This window comes from Tenrec ecaudatus, chromosome 1 (assembly GCF_050624435.1).
Source record: "Tenrec ecaudatus isolate mTenEca1 chromosome 1, mTenEca1.hap1, whole genome shotgun sequence".
Taxonomy (NCBI): Eukaryota; Metazoa; Chordata; class Mammalia; order Afrosoricida; family Tenrecidae; genus Tenrec; species Tenrec ecaudatus.
This window is the reverse complement of record NC_134530.1, coordinates 88,769,928-88,794,720: the sequence shown is the minus strand read 5'-3', so window position 1 is coordinate 88,794,720 and position 24,793 is coordinate 88,769,928. Positions and strand designations below refer to the sequence as shown.

Sequence of the window (24,793 nt, the reverse complement as noted above, 5' to 3'; positions counted from 1 at the left end):
ACACAGGTACAACTGAGTTCCTGAATGATCACACAGGGCCTGCATGAACTGCCAACCACAAGCTCTGCTTTGAACCTGCCAGCCGCCTGATGGGAGAAAGACACACTGCTTTTGCTGGGAAAGATTTACCCGGGCATTTGCCAAGTTTTTATTCTAGTTACTTTCTTGTGACTATATTCTCTCTCCCTCTGTTTCCTCTGCCCAAAAATAAAGCTCAAAAGACAAGTGGGGGCAGAAAAGAAGGACAAATGGGCATGGGTAACCAGGAGGAAACAGGAAGACTGCTGTTACGCTGAGGGGGTGGCAAGAAAGGTCACAAAAAAAAAGTACATAACGGAAAGTTAATTTGGTCTGCAAACATTCACCAAAACTACTATTAAGTACATAAATTAATAAGGCAAAGAACTAAAAATAAATGTTGAATTAAAAAGAAAATGATTACTCCATTTTTAAAGAGAGGAAAGAGAAGTGTGTGTGTGGGGGGGGGTCTACTCATTTTATGAACATGAGAATACCTTTTCCTGAACAGATGCAAACATGTGACAATCATTATTCCCAAATGGATGGGATTCTAAGTTTCCAAGTGTCTATAAAGTGTATTATATGAATTATTCGTGCACATTCCCACAGATCAAAGAGACCAGCTTGCACATAAACCAGCACAGAGTGCAGGCGTGTCACCGGAGGCGGGGATGTGGTCCGGTTAGGAAATGTGGCTGTCAGCGACAGGCCTGGCGACTGGAAGATAGGGCTCGCTCGAGGGCTAGCGTTGCTCTAAAACCAGAAGTCCAATCACAGCACTCATGAACGTGCAGAACAATCATTTTCCTCCTCTGTTCTGTAGCTGATGCACGCCACCAACCCACTCCGACTCATGGAGACCTTGCAGTTAGGGATCCAATGCCTCGCCAACAGGGCCCCTGGTAGTGTTCAAAAGGTGGAAACATCAAGTAATGGCACGGGACGTTAGAGGGCACAAGAAGATGGCAAAGAATTGGATGTCCATTTATTCCGGATAAAAACGTGTCTACAAATTACTTTTGAGGATCTGGATTCTGTGTCAACTGCATGTGTTAATCTATACCACTGAAAGTTTTAACTCTTTGCCATGAAATGCAACTCCAGTACTTCCCTTCAACAAGGCTACAGGAGTTCTTCACCGAGAAGCCATGAGCAAGGCAGCCTCAGACCCTCTCAAAGAGCAGGCTCCCTCCAGGTGAAGAGACGGACCCCAGGCAGGGGGTGCCCTCTGTGTTGGACTGCTAGTCTCAAGTGAGCCAAGTAAAGCCCCAGCTGCTCTGCGGGAGAAAGATGAGGCTTTCTACTCCCACAAAGATCTGCAGTCTGGGAAACCCACAGGGCGGCTCTACTCTGTCTTACCGTCACTATGAGTTAGGGTCACCCTGAGTAGTCTGAGACAAATAAACAGAGAAAAATGTACCAAACGCAACACTATAGCGTACATTGGGCTACTGCTTCATTCCACAAATACGTAAGAGCAAGAAAGTATGCTTCTGAGACAGTTTTAAAAGATTTTCCATCATCACAATCTGGTTAAGGTTGGGTATTAAGTAACACCAATGTAATAACTGATAAGAGGATTGTTTGACTCAGTAATGGCCAGATGACGAAGGCATATGCAGTATGCTGCTAAATGCTCCTTTCACGCAGGCTCCCCTCTCGAGATTGACCACCAGTATTGGAACCAAAGGGTTCCCTGACTCCATGGCAGTGATTTGATTTTTGAAAATATTAAGTTTAAATCTCAATAAATTAACAGCTAAATGCCTTTCAGAAAGATCTCCAAAGAGAGTTGCTTAAATATCCCATACAGGAACGAAACCATTACAACACTGAAAAGGGAAATGGAAGGAGCTAGAACAAGAAATTAGGCACAAAGGAAGCCAACGGACAGGCTCCTTTACACACACACACACACACACACACACACAAACACACACACACACACATCTATGCATACTTCTTTGGAAAGGAACAGTGAGCTACGGAAGCACTCGTGGACAGATGGCATGAATTAAAATTTCCATTGTGAGCAACATCAGTCAGAAAATAGGAATTCAAAGACACTTTTTAAAAGGAGATCATATACAGGCCAGAGACACAAGAAAGGGAGGGTGGACGTGGAATCGAAGCCAGCCAGTTTCGAGCCCCAGTTTGGTCACGCCCTGGCTGTTCACAGTGTCACAGGCGTCTTCGTCCCCTTGAGTCAGTTTCCACACGTGTAAACTCAGACCACTGGATACAGGAGAGTTGTGATCTCCAGCCTGTAACTCAATTCGACAGACATCTTGAGTAAAATTTGTTCTTAGATTTTACTAAATCATTCACAAAACCGCTATAAAAAGTGGGAAAGATGGAAGTTAATTCAAAACACAGCTGCAGCAATGAAAAATGTACACCCCGCGGTCGCAAATACAGTGTAATTTTCACCAGCAATGTCTTTTAAAAACTCATAAAAAGGCCAAAGTAGACACAAGTTCAATTTCCTAGTATAGCCCAAACAATGCAGGCATATAAGACATATATAACAAGATGTGACCTCCTTTTTAAGGTGAAACTTTTTTATTAGATGGAGCTGTATGATTTACACTAATATATTTTGCCCCTTGCCATTTTAAGATATCAACAAAAAACATGTCTGGCCATTTGTTGAAATGCTCATTAGCTTTAGAGTCATTAGAAAAGTCCTGTTTTAAGACAAAGCTGGAGGCACAGGGAACCCAGGGGGAACGGTGCCTTCAGGACCAAGGGTGTGAGGGGCGATGCTGGGAGAGTGGAGGGTGAGTGGGTTGGAAAGGGGGAATTGATTACAAGGATCCACATGTGACCTCCTCCCTGGGAGATGGACGGCAGAGAAGGGGGGAAGGGAGATTCCGGATAGGGCAAGACATGACAAAATAACAATCTGTGGATTATCAAGGGCTCATGAGGGAGGGGGGAGGGGGTAGGGAGGGGAAAAAAATGAGGACCTGATGAAAAGGGCTTAAGTGGAGAGAAAATGCTTTGAAAATGATTGGGGAAAAGAATGTACAGATATGCTTTATACAACTGATGTATGTATATGTATGGATTGTGATGAGTTGTATGAGCCCCTAATAAAATGTTAAAAAAAAAAAAAAAGACAACCCCATTGTGGTGGAATGAAATCCCTTAATAAGTCTCTGTAACTGGGGCTGCGCAAATAGGGTGTGTGTAATGCTAATAGAGGAGATTGGTCCTGGCTGTAAGGATCAGCCATCTTTAGAACAGCAGACGAGAACGAAAGCCCGAGGATGTCCCAAGTCTCTGTCTGAAGAACTAGAGAGTGGCTTGGCTGGATCATGGCTGAGAGACTGGACTGAGAGGCAGAGAACCAGAGAGAGACTTGGCTACCAACAGAAGAAACCAATGATGGTATCCTTACTACTTGCTAATCCTGACTTGTGGTAACCCACTGCCTCCTCGAAACACCAGTTAATAGTATGATCTCTGGGCTCTGTGTGGCCATTGCAACAAATATGGTACCCAGCAGAAATGTAGACTGGTGTGGGAAGGATGGTTGGTGTCAGCATGGGTAACAGGAGATGGAGCATGGAAGCATATTTGACTCTCTCCTTAGGGGATAGGGAAGCCAGACATGTCCACCTCCACTGCTGCTCACCACACCCACTGTCCTGGAGTCATCAGACCCTTTAGGACAAAGTAGACTGCTCCTTAAGAATGCTAAGACTGCAACTCTTTCTGGGAGGAGACGGCCTCATCTTTCTCCCAAGGAGCAGCTGGTAGGCCTTTCAGTTAGCAGCCCAGGGCTATGCACAGTATCACAAAATCTCTTTTGGTTTAAGAGCCAAGCTACATCCTGTGCAATCAGGGCAACTGTGACTCATAATGCCCCTGTGTAGGCTTTACAGGACCGTGACTCTGTGGGAGCAGAGGGTTTCGTGTTTGTCCCTGAGAGTGGCTGGAGAGTTGGAACCACTGATGACCCTGTGCTCAGCAGAGCAATGCCTAACCCACAGTGCCACCAGGGCTCTCTAACAGCTCTCTTACCTCTCTAAGATGATAACTTACAATGACTTATCCTAAAAGAGCTGGCTCAAACAAGAAGCTAAGTTTTTACTTTTAGGAAATAGTAATCCACTCATTTATGATGAATGTAAGGTGGTAACTAAATGATTTTCATGATACACGCTATCTTGGCTGGAGGCTAACCCCCACAGGACAAAGCATCTCACTGATCACACCAAGGGCCACAGCACTGGCACATCCGAAGTAAGTACCTACAAAATGTATGCAATTCACTTTGGATTAAACTGACACAGTTCCTGGCTCCTAGATTCTTGTCACCGCCACCAGTTACGGAGAATGGGGTTTCCATACAACATGCACAGAACAAACAGTTCCCGAGCAGCAGATCAAGCATAGCACACACAGCAACTGAAAGTACACCGGAAGAGAAGAAAATGGCCCAAGAACTTTCTAGACCAAAATATATTCCAAAGAAGAAAACAACCAACCAAACAATGAGCTTGTGTAAAAGTTCATCCTATATGGCTTTGCATTTATAAAATCTATTTTATTTATTTTTAATTAATAATTTTATTAGGAGCTCTTATAGATATTAATACAATCCATAATTCATTTAGACCAAACATGATTGCACAATTGACGCCACCGTAGTTTTAAAACATTTTCTTTCTTCTTGAACTCTTTGATATCAGCTCCACTTTATCCCCTCCCTCTTTTACCTTTCCCCTAGGCCCCCTTTGTTGTTGTTGTTGCCTCGTACACCATCCAGTGTATCAGTTCACCTACAATTGTTATTTGCTCCCCTCAAATGGGGTTATACAGTCACCATTGCTATCAGTGCCCTCTTTACCTATATCCTCAGGGAATAATTACTCCCGTTACTGTTTCTGAAGGGTTATTTAGATTGGTTTTCATGCATTTAACGATCTTAATTATACAAATGAACATATGCAGATCTAAAAAGATTAGTGAGGTAAAACTAAGACCATAATAATAAGGAGAGGAAATATTAAAGAAGTAGAGGATAGTTATGTGTTTCATCAGTGCTAAACCACACCCTGGATATATTACCCCTTCTGTGTGGCCCTTCTGTGAGGAACTGTCCAATTACCCTACAGGTGGGTTTTGGGTCTCCACTTTGTCCAGGCGCCTTAACATCAATTTGATTGCTTGTTTTTCAATGTCTGATACCTGTTCCCATTGATACCCCATGATCACACAGGTTGGTGTGCCTCTTTCCTTTGGGCTTTGTAGCTTCCCTAGCTAGATAGCCGCTTATTTAACAGCAAGCCTTTAAGATCCCAAAATCTGTATCTTTTAATAGCTGGGCACCATCAGCTTTCTTCACCATATTTGCTTATGCACCCATTTTCTCTTAAGCAACTGTGTTGGAAAGGTGCGTATCATACAATGCCACATTATTAGAACTCACTGTTCTTGTACTGATGTGAGATTTAAGTAGAAGCCCAAAGTCCATCTGCTTCCACGTTGTATGTATGTGTGTGTGTATAGCCAAATATACCTATCTTTATATAGTTACATATACACACATCTATACGTGTATGTTTATATTTTTACTTTTTTCTTTCCTCCTGCCCCACTATCATGTTTTCCCACCATTCACCACTCAGTAATTCCTCTCCGACAAATTTCAATTGATCAAACATGACCAGGAACACAACACCCTCCTCACTGTCAGTTTTAGTTACCTGTAATTCCCCGGTCCCTGTCATTGGCTCACTGCTCCCCTCCAACCCCCCACAACCATCAGTCTCCCACCTGCCTCCTTGGGATTTCTTATCCTGCCTATCTTATATAGAGACACCATTTTAAACATAATTAGTTAAGTGGCTTAAGCTAGAGTCTCCTGATATCACTTTTGAGGGTTTACTTTCCTTTGTCCACTCCTCATCTCCCACTGAACCTTTACTGGGATGTCGGATCCTTTGAAAATCTCGTCATGCTACAAATAGTCACAAGTTTGTCCTCTCATACACTCACACGTGTGAAAGCACTAGCATACACCCTTGACCTTTAGCCTACCATCTGAGTGTAATGGCTGTTTTCCACAGGGCAGACAATAGTACTCAAGTACACAGGCACACCCTCCACTGAAATTACGTAAGTCAGAAGTTGTTTGGATACAGGGACTTATCAGAGAATAAAATTCTCAAAGGCCTTTTAAATGTTAAGAACTTTAATTTTTCAAACAAGTTACCTCTGACCTAAACATATACACATATTCTCACTCAACCGCCATCAAGTGGATTCCAACTCATAATGACTCTCTAGAACAGGGTAGAGCTGCCCCGGTAAGTTCCAAGATTGTAACTATTCATGGAAGGAGAAAGCCCCTCTCCCTTGGAGAGGCTATTGGTTTCGAACTTCGGACCTTGGGGATTGCAGGCATACCCAATACACAATCGGGGCTCATAGAAACCTGATTCTTCGAGAATAACTTGACCAGTACCACTTGGCTAGCATGTCTTCACCTTGTTAGTACAAACCTACTAGCAAAGTGATGTTGGTCAAGTTGCTTTACTCTCCAAGAATCAGGTTTCTCATTAGTAAATTGAAATAATAATGGTATGGAAACCGTGTAGTTGTTAAATGCCTTAATTAAGACAGGGAAAGGGCTTCATAAGCCCACAGCAACCATTTCCTATATGTAGCTACTATTCATCGGTGCTGATGAAAAAGGAGATAGCAATCTGACTTTCAGTTCAGCAGTTACCTTCACATTTACCACTTGCCATCAAACTCTACTCTGTAAACCGATGTCATGGGTGTCAAAATGGCATAGAGGGGCCCTGTCTGGCCTCCCCAGGTTATACAGGGGAGGAGAATCCAATGTCACATCTGCCATAGCCAAGGGAAAGTTCAGGCATGCCTCCACCCTCCATCTTTCTTAACTTATTCTGATGCTAACCGTTCATCCTCCCACAGCCCTCCAAGGATTTATAGTCTTGCAAACCCAAAGGAACAGTTCTACTCTCGAGGGTCACAATAAGTCTCAGTCGACTCCTGGGCAGTGAGTTTATTTTTAAGTTGTTTATTTTTGATGACACTCAAATTAGCTGTTGAGACTTGGGACAATATGCCACATCTCCCTCTTCATTCTCCAGTACATGTGGGGCTGCAATTCACATGGTCGGCAGTTCAAAACCACCAGCAGCTCCATGGGTGAAAAACTGGGCTTTCTAAGCCCATAAACAGTTACAGTCTCAGAAACCCCCAAGGGGTAGCTTAGAGTCAGCACCTGCTGGAGGGCAGTGAGTGAGTGAGGCAATCACTGCTGTGTCTTATAGGTTGCCCTTCATCCTTTAATTCTTTTTAAAGGAGTTTTTCAACCCTTTAAAGGTCAAACAATACTCTGTGATATGCAGAATATGTGTAAAATACAGCATATATGTAAATGATATGTAATAAAGAATATTATTGCTATTAATAAAATTAATATTAAATACATGATAAGTAAAATTTTAAATTTGCTAACTTTGGAGCTGTACAGAAAATTACCAAGGAATTCAAAGGTAAACCCAGGGTAAAACACACATTCTATGGTCTTTGACAGTGAAAAACCATCAGCTCTCTAAAGAGCTTTGGTCATTTGGGAGAAGAAAATGTACGATGTCCTGAATTGCTCAGAATAATCTGGAGTAAATCATTTGGAATTGCAATAAGCAAGTCTTTCTGGGCAGCAAACTGGCAAGACAAAACAAACAGAAATTCCTATTTTTTTCAACTTTGCAAAAATGATGACTTATCGATGTATTGTTTCTCATCTAAAGGCTGTATTTTCAGCCTACCAGAACAAAGACTTCTGAGCTCCGTTTCACTACTTAATAACCGGGTGATCTTGGACAAATTTCTTACTCTCTCAATATCGGATTCCTCATCCATAAAATGGATAATTATAAGACCAAGCCCGTGGAGTTGATGAAATGAGCTAATATATATCTATGTGCTTTGAACAATGCCTAGCACAGAGGAGGCAGTATATAATTGTAGACAATTATTATCATGTGAGATGCCTTCCAAAGAAAAACTAACACTTTCAGGAAATGATCACTGTAGAAAATAAAATCACATAAAAATCAGGACTATCACCAAGTCCAGGACATTCAGTGGGTCTGAAATGTCTACTCATTTCTTTCCTTTTTTAAAAATAATCATTTTATTGGGGTTCATACAACTCTTATCACAATCCACACATATATCATTTGTGCAACAAAGGAAAACAAAACAAGAACAACAAAAAGTCAATGACAAAAATTAAACACACACACACAACCAAAAAGAAAAGCTTGTAGTTAGTTCAAGGACTATTTATGAGTGTTTTCCAGTCGAGTCTGATGGGACACCAAGCCCTGGCCCCAAAGTCTATGTTTGGTATTCCCTGGGGACTTCATTGCTCTGTTCCCCTTGCTGTTTTGTTGCACGCCCTTAGTGTTTTGCCTCGGTGTGGTAGGATCAGATCAGGCGCAATCCCCACACTGTGTCTCCAGTATTGTCCCCTCACTCATCTCTTGTCCAACAGATATGCCTCATTTCCTTATGAGGGTCTGCAGTCCAACAGAGTTCTCTATTATTAAGAACCTCGTTCCTTAATCAGACACTAACGTGTGCTTGATTGTTCATAGTCTATCTGTTCTCAGTTCAATTCCCTGAGGATGAGGCCTTTGTCAATTTTGGTCATTGCTACACCACCAGTGACTGGAACCAGAGATGCTCCAAAAATATTTAAGTTAAGGTCTATAAGGGACTTTTTCTTCTTTACCTTATATTTCCTATGCTAGCTAATCTTAAAGGAGGTAGCACTGTCGGGGAGATACCGGGCTGCTAGCTTTGTGGTCTGACTCACCAGCTGCTCTTTGGGAGAAAAATGAAGCTGTCCACTCCTATAATGATGTACAGTTTCAGAAATCCTACATCAAGATCATGATGAGTCAGAATCAATTTGATAGCAGTGGGTTTAAATAACATTAGGTGAATAATTTCTTTTCAATGAAAGACAATATCAAGTCTGTGTTTACAATCCATCTTTAAAAATATTCATCCCCCTACCTAATTCACAATGAGAAATTCATGGGGAAGAAAAAAATCAGAAGGGCAGCGTTCATCCAAGGAGGCAGGGTTAGGAAAGGAGAAGGAACGACAACAAGAGACCTGGGGAGAACGTGGGATAAGGGATGGTACACTGAGGGCTTTGAAAGGCATGAGTTGAAAGAAAAGGTGCATAAACTGGTGAATGCCAAAGTGCTCTGTGTACCTTCATCTAAATCAGAATAAAAAGTTAAAATGTAAAAAAAAAAAGGCACACTTCTCCCTATCATGGAATGCTTTCTATTGCTGTGAAGTGCTGTCAAGTTGGTCCCAACACATGGTGAAACTATGTATAAAAGACGGTGGTGACAATGCCAGGTCCTGCGCCTCCCTCCGGCCATTCCTATGTTCGAGCCCACTGTGGCAGCATGTCCCCATCCTCTTTCCACAGATGTCATAGCTTCCATTCCCGTGGTTTCTATGCAGCAGGTCCAGGTGCATACTGACCACTTATGATGGTGAAAATGGTATTTGCAATGAATACATTTAGTCTGGAAAGATTTTTTTCATGCAATCTCCAACATAGATTCCCTCAATAACATCTTGTTTTTCATGTACAAATGTACTTGACACAATGGATGGGTGAATTGTGATAAGAGTTGTACAAGTCCCCAATAAAATGATTTTTTTTTAACATCTTGTTTTTCAACTACCAACTCCTCTTTGGGTTCTTCTACTTTCACATTGAAGTAACCAATAAACATGTGTTTGAAAATTTTCAGATTGCATAAATTGGTAAAAATCTTCATTTTCATTGATGTTTTCATGTGAGTAATAGTCCCATTTGATGGTCTTCCTTGTAGGCATGTCGACATTATCCCTATCACGGGCAGCCCTGCATTTCAAGACAGATCCTGGAATGCTTTTGTTAAAAATGAATGTGATACTATAACTTTTCAATTCATCACCCCCAGCAATATCAGACCTTACAATTGCCCAATCCCAGTCCACCTCAACTCACTAATGCCTGGGATACTGAGCATTACACATTCTATTTCATTTTTGACAACTTCTATTTTTATATTCACAGCTAGTAAAATTCATGATCCAATTGTTTCTTCTCATTCGACTTTGTTTTTTGGCCTTTTTTTTTTCTTGTGAATTAAGTGGGTCTTCTCATTTTGAATTGTGCCCCCTTAGCAAATGAAGGTCACATTCGTTTTGCTCCAACCTGTGTCAGTAATGTCAACCACATTTGAAGGGGCAGCTTCCTCCTGTCCTATGGAGAGCCTCCCAAGAGAAGATGCTCATTTTCCAACTTGGTATCAGACAATGCTTCACAGGCCTATTTGTAAGTAGAATTTGTAAGTAGAAGTAGAATTCCGGATCCTTCATCCTAGTCTGTCTTCTTCTGGAAGTTCCTCTGAAACCTGTTTACCACGGGTGATCTTGACTGTATCTGAAACATAGTTGGTATTGCTTCCGGCATCACACCCACAATCTACCACAGTACGACAAACTGAACGACTGGGGGAAGTGAATAATCATTTCAGTTTAGAGCGGATTAGTTTAGCAAGTTGCGTGACAAAGTCTAAGCTTGTCTAAGGTTCTGGTAGGGTGTCATAATCAGAGTGAAAACTGTGATATCTTTTTTTGACTCACACCCTAGTGGTCTAAACCCTCCTGAATATTCACAGGCGCATTCTGGTGAGTACAGTACTTGAGAGGAGAAATAGGATGCATGAGATCAGCCAATGACTGGCACTAAAAAATACCCTGATCAAGCTCACAATAGATGGATCCAGATAAAAGGGGGTGGGAGGGAGTGGGGGCAAGGAAGAACATTTTAAATTCTGAAGAAGCCATTGTGCATGGAAGAAACCCCAACGATCATTGTCCTGAGATACTCTTTAAGCCTTGAACAGAAACTATCCCTGAAAGAACCCTTTAACTAAAGAACAGCTTAGTTCAAAGAGCAAACACTCACGGCCTTGCGAAGCGCGCTTTAAGAATCACCTGTATGAGACTGAGATGCACAACGGTCATTCTACAGCTCAGATGAGCTTGGAGGCTGAGGTGGGACACAAGGGCTAAATTAGTGAGTAGGAGGACAACGAGAGTGACAACAATAAGAATGTTGACACAAACTGTAGGAATGTGAGCCATGTCAAGGACCGTGATGAGTTGGGATAGTTGGACGGGCACCTGTGCTGCTATGCACACTCTCACTGAACATTCGGCAACATGCTTTTTAAAGGAGGCAAGCAGTTGCCATTCATGCATCATCAAGTCTTCATAACAAAGGCAGCGCATTCCCAGGTTCCCCGGAGGAAGCATGGCTGTTTCGGATCACTGCCCAGCTCCAAAGGACAGCCTTCACCAGGGCGGGGCAGTAGGACATCGCACGATCTGCCTGCTCACTCTACTCTGGCTTTGTGCCACACTCGAGAATAGGCGATAGCCTTTATCCTCAAGCTCGGGTCTCCACGCTGACTCGTCATCAGCACCAGGGGCAACGTTGAAAACACACCCATAGCCTGTGGTGGGGGGAGATGGGTGATGGAACGTACCTCGGGGACACTTTCCTTGTTCTTTCTGGTTCTAGTTTTTCTTTTGTTTATTCCATGGCACACACCGATGCATAGCTAGACAGCCTCTTGAAATGCCTTAAGCACTTCACAGGAGCAAAACAGTTAGGTGTTTCAGGAAAGCTAGGCATCTCGTCTCTCTTGTCAAAATACATGGGCCTTTCTTCAACACTACTACTTATAATTTGGCCACTTCCAAATTATCTACAGAACAATATTACAACGGAAACATCAGCAATACGTTCCCTTCCTCCCCAGTCTTCTGGCAAGAAGCTGCAACTGTTCTGAAGGGGGGAAGGGAAATTAAAACAATGTAAGAGGAGAGATTCCCTATGACCACCATGCAGTGGACAGGCATTTGCTCCCTATCCGCTGGTCTCTTTTCCATTAGACACAATGCTATTTTTTTGTTGTTGCTAGATTCATGTTCCAGAGGAGCCATAAAACTCCCACAAAGTTCAACATCAGGCCTGCCTTAAGATCTTTGAGGCCTCCTGCTAACTTCACCTCCCTGCAGCTGCCTCCTCACTAAGGCAAGTTTTTGATCTGTGCTATCCGGATTTCAAGCTGATATACACACGGCCTCTTTGATCTCTTATTAAGTGGCTTCTGGTCTCCTGCCGTCTTCAGTCTGGCTGCAGGAGGGTTTGGGAAGTCAGTTATCATCCTGAGAGTACTACAAACTCCACACACCAGGAGTGGGCTCCCTCCATTGACCCACTTCGCAAGCTTGAAAAGCAACATTTAAGCCATCAGAGAATTTCCCAGTAGCCCCAATCAATCCAGTACATGAACATACTCTTAAGAATTATATTTCAAATGAAACAGTTTAAAATGATTTAAAGGATACAGAACTTTCCCATGGAGGAAAAGGAAGCAAATCCTCTGTGAAAAGAAAGCTTCAGCCCAGTTGGCACTGGAGCTTACAGTAACTTGATGTAATAAAAGTAAATGTGGATAGGAATCAGGGTTGGGCAAAGCACAGCCTTTATCAGTTCCCCTAAGTTACTTTATGCAAAAGTGACCTTTAAATGCAGCTATGAGGTTTGCTCAACAGTAAGTTACATGATGTATTTGCAAGAATATGGACATTTCCAGTAGCAGCAGATTGACTGCATTTTGCTTAAAACCCGTATCTTAATCCCGTATGAATGAATTGGGCCCAGAGGACTCTTAAAGAAAAGGGGTGGGGTGAAAGGACGTACAATCTTTTTTAAAGAAACAAAACAAAATCAAAATTGTATCCATGTTCTGGGATTCAGTGAACACTGAAGTAAAACTATATAATAATGTCTATCTTGTATATTTTAGATACTAGAAATAAGTTTTACATTCGACTTTAAAACATATAATTACTAAGCAATATATAAGTATATTGTAAATATCTATGAAATTCTATATTCCCTGAGATGGACTTCTTCACCTCATATCTCAGTTTCTTGGCAAAAGTTAAAATTCTTAATCTCTCCCACTTTAAAGCTCAATTTTCTGACTAAACTTGGTGGGATAAACAGGAAAAGGTTTTGGGGTAGTACTATCAGTCTAAATAAAAATAGCTTATGCAACGTAGCTAGGCAGCAATCAATAAATTGATTACTGCCAATGGAAAGTTAACAAAATTGATGGTAAAATACCTAGGTCACTTAGCCTAGCCATATCGTCACAAGAACTACCACCAGATTCAGGAAACATACACTCGTTTAAACTTTCCTTTCCAGGAAAATTATCTGTATAAAGAATTGCTTTTATATTTTAAAAAGTATCAATTTAAAATATATGTGAGAATCATAAAGTTATGTTCAACTAATTTGCTAAAAAAGGCCCAAATACATACATGTTGATTAGCAATGTTGCTGCTTTAAATTTATCAAAAACGCTTATTCCCATTCTTTCCAAAATGTCTAGAGAGCTGGGTCAAGATTCCAATACAATATGGTAGACTCATAGAAAGAAGCAGCTAACACTCAAAGTCCCTGGTGAACATGGCAGCCTAGCAACAGGAAAAGTTCAAAGTCCCTGGTGAACATGGCAGCCTAGCAACAGGAAAAGTTCAAAGTCCCTGGTGAACATGGCAGCCTAGCAACAGGAAAAGTTCAAAGTCCCTGGTGAACATGGCAGCCTAGCAACAGGAAAAGTTGGTGCTTCTAGTTTACCTAGAGCTGCCTCGGAAGAAAGGGCTGGCAATCTACCTAGGTTCATAATGAGCTGCAATTGGCATGATAGCAACTGGTACTACTTTTATAAATACCAAAAGGATAGAGTAGGTAACTGAATGCAAAAAGGAAAGCAAGGGGCCTGAGGTATATAAATATGTATTACTTAAGTTTTTAAAGTATTATAAAACAACCAATTGGAATAAAACTATTTCTATAATTGTATATAAACATCTCTGGGTGGCTTTTAACTGGAAGGAGAAATGAGAGATTGACTTGTCATTGGGGATCTTTATCAATGTACCTTTGAATGTTGATGTATGCATTGCCTACTAAAAGATATTTTTAATGTGCTCAGGGGGGGTCATTCTCCTATATATATAATAGATGGCCAATTATAAACAACTACTAAATGAAAGTCATACGGTCCTGAAAAACTGACATGAGGGTCACATCTGACCTCCTTGGGCTTCCGCAGAGAGTACGAAAATCTATCTGCAAGCTAGAACAAGGCCAAGTGCCACAAGGTAGAAGTTAGACATGTCTCTATCCTCCATCCTTATTCTGACAAACACTATAATGCTCAGTTGGGTTCCATAATCCGTTGCTGAGTCCCATCACATAGAACTGAGAGATAATATTCAAAATTGCAAGGGTTTATTAGTTAACAGATTGTCACAGTCATAATTTTAAAAAATTTTAAGGATACAGACATTGGTTCACAGCAGTACCACTTCTCAGCAACCAAATCTCTCCTCCAGTTCTTAGTTTCTCGGTGTTTCAGTCCCTTGGCCTCTGTCTCCAAAGGCCAGGAAGCCTACCTGCCACTGTCTCATGGACTCAGGGGGCCCAGTCGTCTGCTCTGTCTCATGATCTCCTTGCAAAAGCTTCTGCTGCCTCTGCCACTTCAGACAGGAATTTCCCAAGCATTGTACCAGTGGCTGCTGGTGCTTGGCGGTCCTGAGATCCTGACAAAGGTCTCTTATGCACAGGGAAATAACAAAGCTGACCAATTCTCCAGTTAATAGCCCTTTACATCTAATGTGCATGGTCCTATCACTTGCTTGTCAGTTTATTGTACTGTGGTGGCTCATATGTCACCGTGATGCTGGAAGCGACGTCAGTGCTATTCCAAATGCCATTCAAACCTCTCTGGCAGCAGTATATAAAGAAGAGCCCGTGGTACTGGAGGAAGAAGTGCAAGCTGTATTGAAAGCACTGACCCAAAACAGGACTCCGGAACTGAGAGAATAACAACGGAAATGTTTCAACAAACTGACGAAGCACTGGAAGTACTTACTCATCTATGCCAAGACATTTGGCAGACAGCTACTCGGCTGACTAACCAGAAGAGATCCAAACGTGTATCCATTTCAAAGAAAGGCCTCAGCAGAATGCTCACAGTATACAATACCATTGATATGACATGCAAATTAAATTTTGCTGAAGATCACCCAACAACAGTTACACAAGTCCGCTGACAAGCAGCTAGCGGCCAGAGGTTCAGTCTGGATTCAGAAGAGCATGTGGAACAAGGGACATCGTTGCTAATGTCATATGAATCTTGGCTGAAAGCATAGAATATCAGAAAGATCTTTACTTGTATTTCATTGACTATACGAAGGCATTCAACTGTATGAACCATAGTAAATAATCAGAAAAGCTGAAGAAGAATCAGGTGTCTGGTTTAATAATCGGGCTTATTAACAAACTGCAAATAAGCAGATGACATAACCTAGCTTGCTGACAGTGAGGACTTGAGGCTGATGCAGACTACGGATTGCAACCTTCAGTGGAGATTGCAGCTCAATGTCAAGAAAACCAACACCCTCACAAGGGAACCACTGGGCAACATCATGATAAAGGACGAAAAGGCTGAAGCTGTGAAGGGTTTAGTCTTGTTTGGATCCACAGCCAGTGCCCACGGAAGCAGCCATCAGGAGATCAGACTCATTCCATTGGGTCAATACGCTGCACACGACCTCTTTGGAGTGTTGGCGAGCAAGGATATTACTTTGAGGACTAACATGCGCCTGATCTAAGTCATGGTCTTTTCGATTTCCTCACTGCATATGAAACTCGGACACTGAATAAAGAAGACTGAAAAAAGATTCAATGCATTTGGATTGTAGCACTGAAACAGAAAGACTGCCAAAAGGACAATTAAATCTGTCTTGAAAGAAGTGCAGCCAGAATGCTCTTTAGAGGTGAGGACGGCAATATTCCAGCTTCCATACTTTGGGCATGTACGTAGAGACCAGCCCCTGGGAGAAGAGCATCGTGTTAGCTGACGCGGATGGGCAGGAGAAGAGAGGAAGGCCCCTGGCGCAATGGACTGACACTGTAGCTGCAAGAATGGGACGGGCTCAGCCATGGCGAATATGGCGCATGACTGGGCAGTGATTCATTCTGTTGTGCACAGGTCGCTATGGGTTGGAACTGGCCCCTAACAACAACCCAAACTTTTGGTGGGAGTTTGATACAGAGATGTGGTAGAAGAGCCGTATTACGAAATTTCACTTCACCACAAATGCTGTCTCATATATATATATATATATATAGATATATATATATATATATATACATACATACATACACATATACACACACACATATACATATAAAGAGAATTCCACCTATAGATCTAGTAGATAGTCAAACTGCACGGTGCATTTTTGGCACAAACATTAAGACATGTTCACATCTAATGCTCATCAATACTACAACATATTACCTTTGTACTATTTGGTTGATCAGCCTGACTTCCTTTGTGCCAATATTTTGTTCTTTGAATTGTTTTATTGGGGGCTCTTACAACATTCCATACATCAATTGTGTCGAGCATATTTATATATATGTTGCCAATATCATTTTCTGTGTCAATTTTTATAGAGGAAATATTTTTACTTTTTTAAAATAATAAGTCATCTCTTGGCTTTGGCCTTGCAAACATTTTTGGACCATAAGTAACAGTACTTAACTGTGAAACATCTCTTGATAAGTATACTATTATGCTTTCTTAACTTTTTGTTCTCAGTTACCAAGCTTTCCAAAAAATATCTGTTATAGCAGAATTTGAGTCAACCCATATCAAGACAGAAGAGAGATGAGAAAGGGCATAGGGTAGGGAGGGGAATTACTGGTTAATAAATTTTGCATTCTAAAAAAAATCACTGAAATTCTAAAGTATGAAGGATGGCAATGCCAAGGCTAACATTAAAAAATTGGCTAATGTCAAACATTACCGATGAATTATGGTCATGGGGGTGGGGGGTTTAGGCAAAGTTCAACATCAATCAGAAGACTAGGAAATATCCAGTTGCCCTGTGAGAAGAGTTGAATTTACAAAGTCAACCAAAGTAAAATTCACACCTTCTAAAACTGTTCAAGCTTTTGATAAAAATGTAAAGATGCAGACTCTCAGACTACCTAATAATGGCTTCATTACTGAATATTAACCCACAATAAATGACTTGCAGTAGGAATTTAAGATTTTTACCTTTGCAATTACTTTCTCCTGAAGCAATAAACACAAACAGTAGCTCTTGCACGATGCATTTGGATACTATAATAATTTTTAATACTAAAGTTTCATGTAAGCATTAAAAATGAGAATACCATCTACTGACTTAGTCTATATGGCATAAAATTTTATGTAAGCTAGCAAAAGAGGGGAATCTATTGTAACAGATTTATTATTGGAATTTTCCACAGTAAGAGGCTCATGGAATCCATACCTTTAACTGGAAAGAAACAAACAGAAAAAAAAAAAACAACCTTACACAAATTCCCAAGGGTTTTCTACTGTCTATAAATAATGCCCTTGAGCTCTCATACTCGACAGAGCAGGCACACCACTGTCTTCTTGCAAGCCACACACACTCGGTGTTCATGCTGCAGTGTCCACTGACTTCTAAGAAAGTCAGGTACCGGGTTAGATTTCACTAGTCCTTCTGGGGGACACTCCCTGGGAATGTGTGGGGAGCCTTTAAGTCATAGCCAAGAAAATGCTTATTGCTGCTTTCCCCTGAAACCTAAAGAGGAAATATAGCCTGAATTATAATGGCTGTATCTTCCGGTTGCCCCAACCTATTTAAATCACCTTTCCAAAAAATGGACCTGCACACTTCTCTGTGGCTCTTGTGACGAAACTGGAGAGCATGCCGGTCGGATTCGGAGCTTTCAAGCGTAAAAGCCTGCTGCTTTCTCTGCCCAGCTGTATGACTCCCGGCAGGTTCTAAATCACTGACCTGTCCAGACAATGATGCCACTGTTCCACGGGCCAATTCAAGACCCTTTATTTGCTTGCTGATACATGTTTTCTGGGGATTCAACTTAATTCATATATAAAAGGCACATTTCTGGTCAATAACCCACAAATGGAGCATTCCGATCGGGTTCATCATAAGTTGACTGCATCTTAGAAGGCAATTTTACAATTACGTTTAGATTTAGACTTCATTAAACCAAGGTGCTAGGAGAGTTAACAATGAATAATCCCAAGTATGTTTTAGCATGGGACTGTCTTCAAGGGCATCTCCAAAATTTTTACATTTCTTTTCTGAATTTTTTGATGGTTCATAATAATTTTTTCTCAATAACAATATAGCATTTCCACTTCCTTATACTTATAAAATAAAATTGTTTCTGTGATTATCCCTGCTTCTTAGAGCATTCTTAAATACACAAGCACTAAAGAAAGAGCTGTTACATATAATTTTGTCAGGTTCTTCAAGATGTTGTTATCCTGTGGTAAAGCTATTAATGAGAAAATCAATGAACTGAAAGTCAGTATTTCAAAAGTAAAAATTGCTACGTCTTTAATAAGACCAATGCTGGTCTTTCCACTCAGAACCCCCGTGCCTCTGTGAACACTTTCTCCTTAGAAGCTATTTCTATAGTAGTTCTTATGCTAAGTAAGGTGTGAGTGTGGGGGTGGGGGGTGGATCTGCATCAAGGTATCTAATAAATTCACACAAGACGCACTGAGTACAGTAATAGCCAGGCACGTGGCCTTTCATGGCTTTTGCTAAACCTTCATCTGGCCTTGCAAAAATATATTTTTTGAACTTTAGAATTTATTACCTAATTACAGTAAGTGATGGTATAGCCAACTAATTAACTTGCCCAAAACCAAATTTTAAATTGTGTTTACCTGTCATCTAAATGTCATTGTGGAAAACAGTTCTACTTACTCCTGACAAACTGTGAAAACATGCTGCATACAATGGTGTCCTAAGATTGAACGTGTTTTCTTCCAAGCTTTCTACACAGAGGTAAATATGCTGAGCCCTTTAATTTGAATAAAAGTAGCGTTTAGGAAATTCTATACGTCTTTCCACTGGTTCTGCAAGAAATACAAAGGTCAAAAAGAAAAAAGAGTATAATAACCTTCTGCAGCAAAATCTTTGAATAAAAATAAAATGGTGAGGCATAAATGCCAAGCACATGTGCGGGTGATTAGGATGGAGACGCGTGCCGGGGGAAACCCTAAAACGTTACAAATAAAGATGAAAAATGAAATCCCAAGTACAAATAGACAGTGTTGGTGGTGCTTTGGGGTAAGCATTGTGCTGCTAACCACGTTTGTGAGTTCAAACCCACCAGCCACTCTGCAAGAGGAAGAGGAGGCTGCCTGCTCCTGTAAAGATCTGCAGTCTCAGAAATGTTCTACGTGGTCCTGTGCGGTCATTATGAGTCAGGATGGACTCAATGGCAGTGAGGGTGGATTCTTTTCAGGCAGTAGCAATGTGGATTTTAATGCACACCTATATGAATGTGGCAATGGAAAAAAATTTCCATTGTTTAAACTGATTATATATGTATGTATATATATGTTAAAGCGTAAAGCTTAGAACTGATCACATATTTCAACTGTGTCTGCAGGCAAGCCTCTCTCTGGCCTCTGTTCTCTCGACAGTTCAGAGCTTTGGTCTATGACCTGCACAAGCAACATTAAAAACTCTTTTAAGGCTGGCAATAAATGCCCAAAGGGCATGCCACTCACTGTAGGCATCAGCCCAGAATGTGCTCACCTCTAGCTCCAGTTCCCTGGGCCTATTAACCTAGCGCCCTCAATTAAGTGCCTGGAGGCCCCGCCTCCACAAGCCAGCGCTGCCCCCAGACAGACACTGGTTTCACTTGCTGTGCGGGCAGAAACGGCCACCACTCTGCCTCTTGGCTCTGCTACTGCTGCCCCACTGCCGCTCTTGTGCGGCTCCTCTGGTGCCCCTGGGCCAAGGAGGCTCCGAAACTGCGAGGATCTTGGGATCCAGAGGGCACACTCCTCTCCTGGTTCTTCTCTCTTGCCGGTGCTGCGACTCCACCCCTCTCCCTGATTCTCAGAGGGGTTGTTTTCGACCCCACGGGGCAGCAATCACAAGGGACCCTGTGAACAGTCCAGCACAACGGAATCCACTCCGCGTCTTCCCCACCCTTCCACCTCCTCATAAGCAGACCCATCAAGAAAAGGTCCTGTTCGAGGGCCAGAAGAGGCACATTGAATCATTCACTGCGTTTAAGGAAGCATAGCCGTCTCTTACTCAAGTTCATGGTTTTAAGCTCTGAAACATTTCATATTTGTAAGATTAAAAATATAAGACATGCAGATAATGTCACCGAAGCGGATAATATAAATGTCACGTAAGAATGCAAATAGGTATAGATCCTACATAATATATAAATTGCTATGACGATAATTTAGCTGCACATCAACACCACATCTGGAAGGCCTTTTCACATCTAAATCCTAATGGGCGTGAAGGCTAACGAAGAGTCACACTGAGCAGTCTCTGCTTCCCGTCTTCTCAGCAAGTTCGCAGCCTCCGAGGCCGACGCGAACCAGGAGGGCGTCCAGCATGCGCTGGATTTCGCCGTTAGCGAGTACAACGAGGCGAGCAACGACAAGTTTCACCACCGCGTGGTGTGCCTACAGGGCGCTGGGATGTCCGGAGTGAAATACTACTTCGATGTGGAGCTTGGGCGAACCACGTGTACCAAATCCCAGCCAAATGTGGCTACCTGCCCCTTCCATGACCAGCCACACCTGACGAAGAGAGTCCTCTGCTCTTTTCAGGTATATACTGTTCCTTGGACGAATTCAACCTCCTTGACAAAATCCAGCTGCCAGGATGCACAGAGGATGGAGAGCTGACTCCGGTGCTGACTGGGTGCTGACTGCCTCTCGCCATGCCCCTCGGGAGTGCGTGACCTCCGTGCACCTTAGCCTGCAGAGCAGTGATGCTGCCAGGGCGAGGCTTGAAGTCTCTTTAGTGTTCCAGCACCAGAAGAAAAGTGAAGGTTTCCTGGGTGTTTTAAGAAGAGCTAAGAGTTCAAACCCAACTCCTTCTTTTTCGTTGCTTTTTAAATGCACCAGCCTCATGCTGTACCTGTTCTGCTCACTTTATTCAATAAAAAATAACATCAGCTAAAAAAAAAATAATAGTCACACTGAGTTTGTTCATTCAGTTTCAGCTAATTTTGGTGTAGCACTGCTGTGTGGATGTTGAACTGCTAAGAGCAAAACCAGTGGTTCAAAACTCACCAGCCACCCCACATGAGAAAAACGAGGCTGTCTGCTCCTGTAAAGGTGTACAGCCTTGTAAACCCCATGTGGGGTCGCTATGTGTCAGAATTAACCTAACGGCAGTGGATTTGGTTTGGTTTCTTATTTGTTCAATCATTCTGAGAAATTCAGTAACTGCTTACCCCGTGATAAATAATACAGTTACCATGGGGAGGTAGAAAAGGCTCCGCTCCTACTGTTGGTCTTACACGCACTAGTTTTACACAATATATAAAATGTCAGAATCACATAGTGTTATTTTCTGGCTTTAAAATATTTCTCAAAATATGCTTTTTTTTAAATCAACAACTTATAATTCAATAATATTCCAAAGAGAAGTTCTAATAACCAAGAGGGCTCCCTGGCACAGGACAATGCTAGCAAACAATCTCTTTCAGTAATCTTAAGTCAAATTGCCGAAATATGGAAGTTAATGTCCTTACATAATGCTCAAAATATTTTTCTTCTAATCTATTCCTGATTGCCTTATCATATTTAAAAAAGAATTGATTTTTATATCACTTGGCATTTTATGTGCTTTGACAGAGTACATTTTGCTTTATTAAACCACAATGTGTTTAGGCAGCACTAAAGTATTAAAATATGCATCTTAAAAGTGAAGAGATTGCTTGCCAACAGCTTTAATCCCCCGCGATAGTCAGAGTTCTAAAAATAATACAATAACTGGTAAACTGGTACACAGAGCAGACATCCCTCTGTGACCTTTCACATTTATTCCCAATGCATCAAGAACATCATCCCACTACTGAACTACTTGTAGTCTCCCCGAGAACATCGCGACTTGATCCGACTCTCTGAAATGAATGTTACGAAGCTAAGGATGAATATATAAAAGCTTCCTTAAGAAGGAGTGGGAGAGGGAGAATAGAGGAAGAATGGAGAAGGACTACAAATTTGTATGGCGTTGACATTGGGGGCTGTTGAAAACGTTCTACAGTAAGATCGTGGTCACAGTTGCACACCTCTGTGGCTACAGTAAATGCCTCTGAACTACACACTCTAAGTGAATGATTCCTGGTGTGTGAAATAGATCTCCATAAAGCTGGGGGTGGGGGGGAGGGCTCTCCAGATCAAAGGCACCCACCTGTATAAAGCTGTTGCTTCCTGTATTGTCCAGTTACTATGTCATCCATCATGGTACTCACTGAGGGAGGTATCGGTTATAAAGGTGACAGCGGGACACTACCACCTCATCTTTGGATGGTAGCACTCTGTACCCATCAAAATCATTCCATTTCTATTAAGTCCGTGCGTGGCTTATGCAATAACCATTTTATACGGATTTAAAACAAACGAATCACTCGGGGGGAAAAGGAAAAACTTTGTAAGGACCATTATACCTGGTAATCCAAAATGCTGAACCCCAGGCCTTTGTCATCTTTCTCTAGTTCAACGACCTTGACTTCAGGAGACCACAGAGCTAATTCTCCATCATCATCCTCTTCAATGCTGACATCAATCTTGTGTTCTCCCTGGAAAACCAAAGGAGAGAACTGATTCAAAATGCTGTCCTTGCAATTCTGAAAAGAATCAACATCCCAAGCATTTCACAACTTCTCAATCTAAGAATTCTCTTTGGCATGCGTAGTTCTTCTTTTCAATCTTTTAAAAAGGGGGCATGCACCAGGGCCACACAGTCACATCTAAGATCTGCAGGGAAATTAAGCACTGAAAAAATGAGATTGTTCAGATAGTTGGGTTTTTTAAATATACAGTACCTATTACATTCAAAGTATGAACACTGACCTCTTATACTTTAATGAGTTCTGTCATCCCATTAGAAGCATAAAAGGAAAAATATGCAATTTAAGTAAAATTGAAAGCAATCACACAAGGTATATTTAAGCAGAAATACCTGAATGCATAACTATAGCAAGAGAAAAAGAGAAAAGTGCCGACAGAACCAGGCCAGGGCAAGTGATAGAGAAACCACTCCGGCTGCCTCCTAGAATTTTCCAAGATTAATGCTCTAAGAGGAGGTGAAAAGAAAAGTCCAAGTCGGGAAGGAAGAGCATCACAATCACCGTGTTGCCCTGATGAACAGCCGATCGTGGAGGAGGGAGGCCAGCACAACTGCCTGGTGCCCAGGTCCTCCTTACTGTCCCTGCTGGCACGCTCCACTGCCCCTTTCCCAGGGCCCACTGTCAGGGAAGACAGTCACCGTTACATAGAATTCTGGGAATCGGATCGAGGACTGGCAAGTTGACTACCCAGAAGAAAAATAGTGCTTCAACTTTCTGTTTTCATACTACGTACCAAAACACACAGGGGCTTGAAAAATTAAGTGGAAAAATGGAATGAAAAAATAATGGGGAAAAACTTTTAATAATAATAATCCTGGAAAATTCCACAAATGTTGTGAAGCCCCTCCCAGCCCGACTTTATTGTTTCAGGAGCTCTGGCGGCACAGTGATTAACCACTCAACTGCTGCCCAAAGGGCCGGCGGCTTGAACCGAGCAGCGGCTGGCCAGAAAAAGGATCTGCTAGTCTGTTTCCTGGCTAATTCACACCCTGGGAGCCCTTCAGCGTCACTATGCGTTGGTATTGACTGGACAACAGGGAGGGCTTGCTGTTTTCATCTGCTTTATCGTCCCCACAATACTCTGAACTTCTATCTAAAGCTCAAGAATTTACTTCTTCGACTTGTGCTTTTGTAGCTCTACATCTAAGAAAGCCCCAGCACCTAAACTAGACTGTGAGCGCCACAGGGCTGTCACCGATGCCATCACTGTCTCGTAGGCTCGCGAGAGTGCCGGCCTCCTCGTAGGAGCCTGAGTGCCGGCCTCCTCGTAGGAGCCTGACCGACACCTGCTCAATACGGTAGCGAGTCACCCGTCCTCCAGTGAGCTCCCTCAAGCCTCCCTTTAAACTATCAACTGAGTAGCTTTAAAACTATGTTTCTTACAACTTTCGGAGCTCTCAGTAAAGGAAAATGCATCCTCCTCACTTTGAATGAACTAGAGAAGAAATATGTTTCATGGAATCCAAGTGGGGCAAATGCTCATTTGAAAAAGTAAGTCCCTGTAGCTTAAAAAAAAAACAAAACACCTTTTTAAAATTAGGGCTGGTTCAGACCTCAACGTGGGGCTGCAGGCAGGCCATGGAAGGCCATTCATTGACCCAATTCATGGTGGATGGATTCTAACCAAGGGAATGGGTTCTTGGTTCTTGAACTCCAAAACATGAAGCCATTCGGGAGGTTCCGCATGCAAACCTCTGTATACCTCAGTCTAATGTCAAGACTGGAGGCTGCAGATTCAAGTGGTATACTTGACCCTTCCCCTAAAAAGTCTAATTCCAATAACTGCCCAATAGGTGGCTGCTTCACTAGGCCATTTCGTGACCTCCTTGAGTAATGAATATTAGAAGTCTGGCAGAGCTTAATGACCAG

General features: G+C 42.0%; 1 protein-coding gene across 3 annotated transcripts in view; it reads right to left on the bottom strand.

Annotated features, from left to right (window-relative positions):
- Nucleotides 1-24,793, bottom strand: part of PATJ (PATJ crumbs cell polarity complex component) — a 398,931-nt gene that overhangs the window by 283,907 nt on the left and 90,231 nt on the right. For all 3 annotated transcript variants that reach the window (XM_075557001.1, XM_075557016.1, XM_075557007.1), the window contains exon 17: nucleotides 22,742-22,873. In XM_075557001.1, the coding sequence (XP_075413116.1) occupies nucleotides 22,742-22,873 (132 nt within the window). The remainder of the gene's footprint in view (nucleotides 1-22,741; nucleotides 22,874-24,793) is intronic.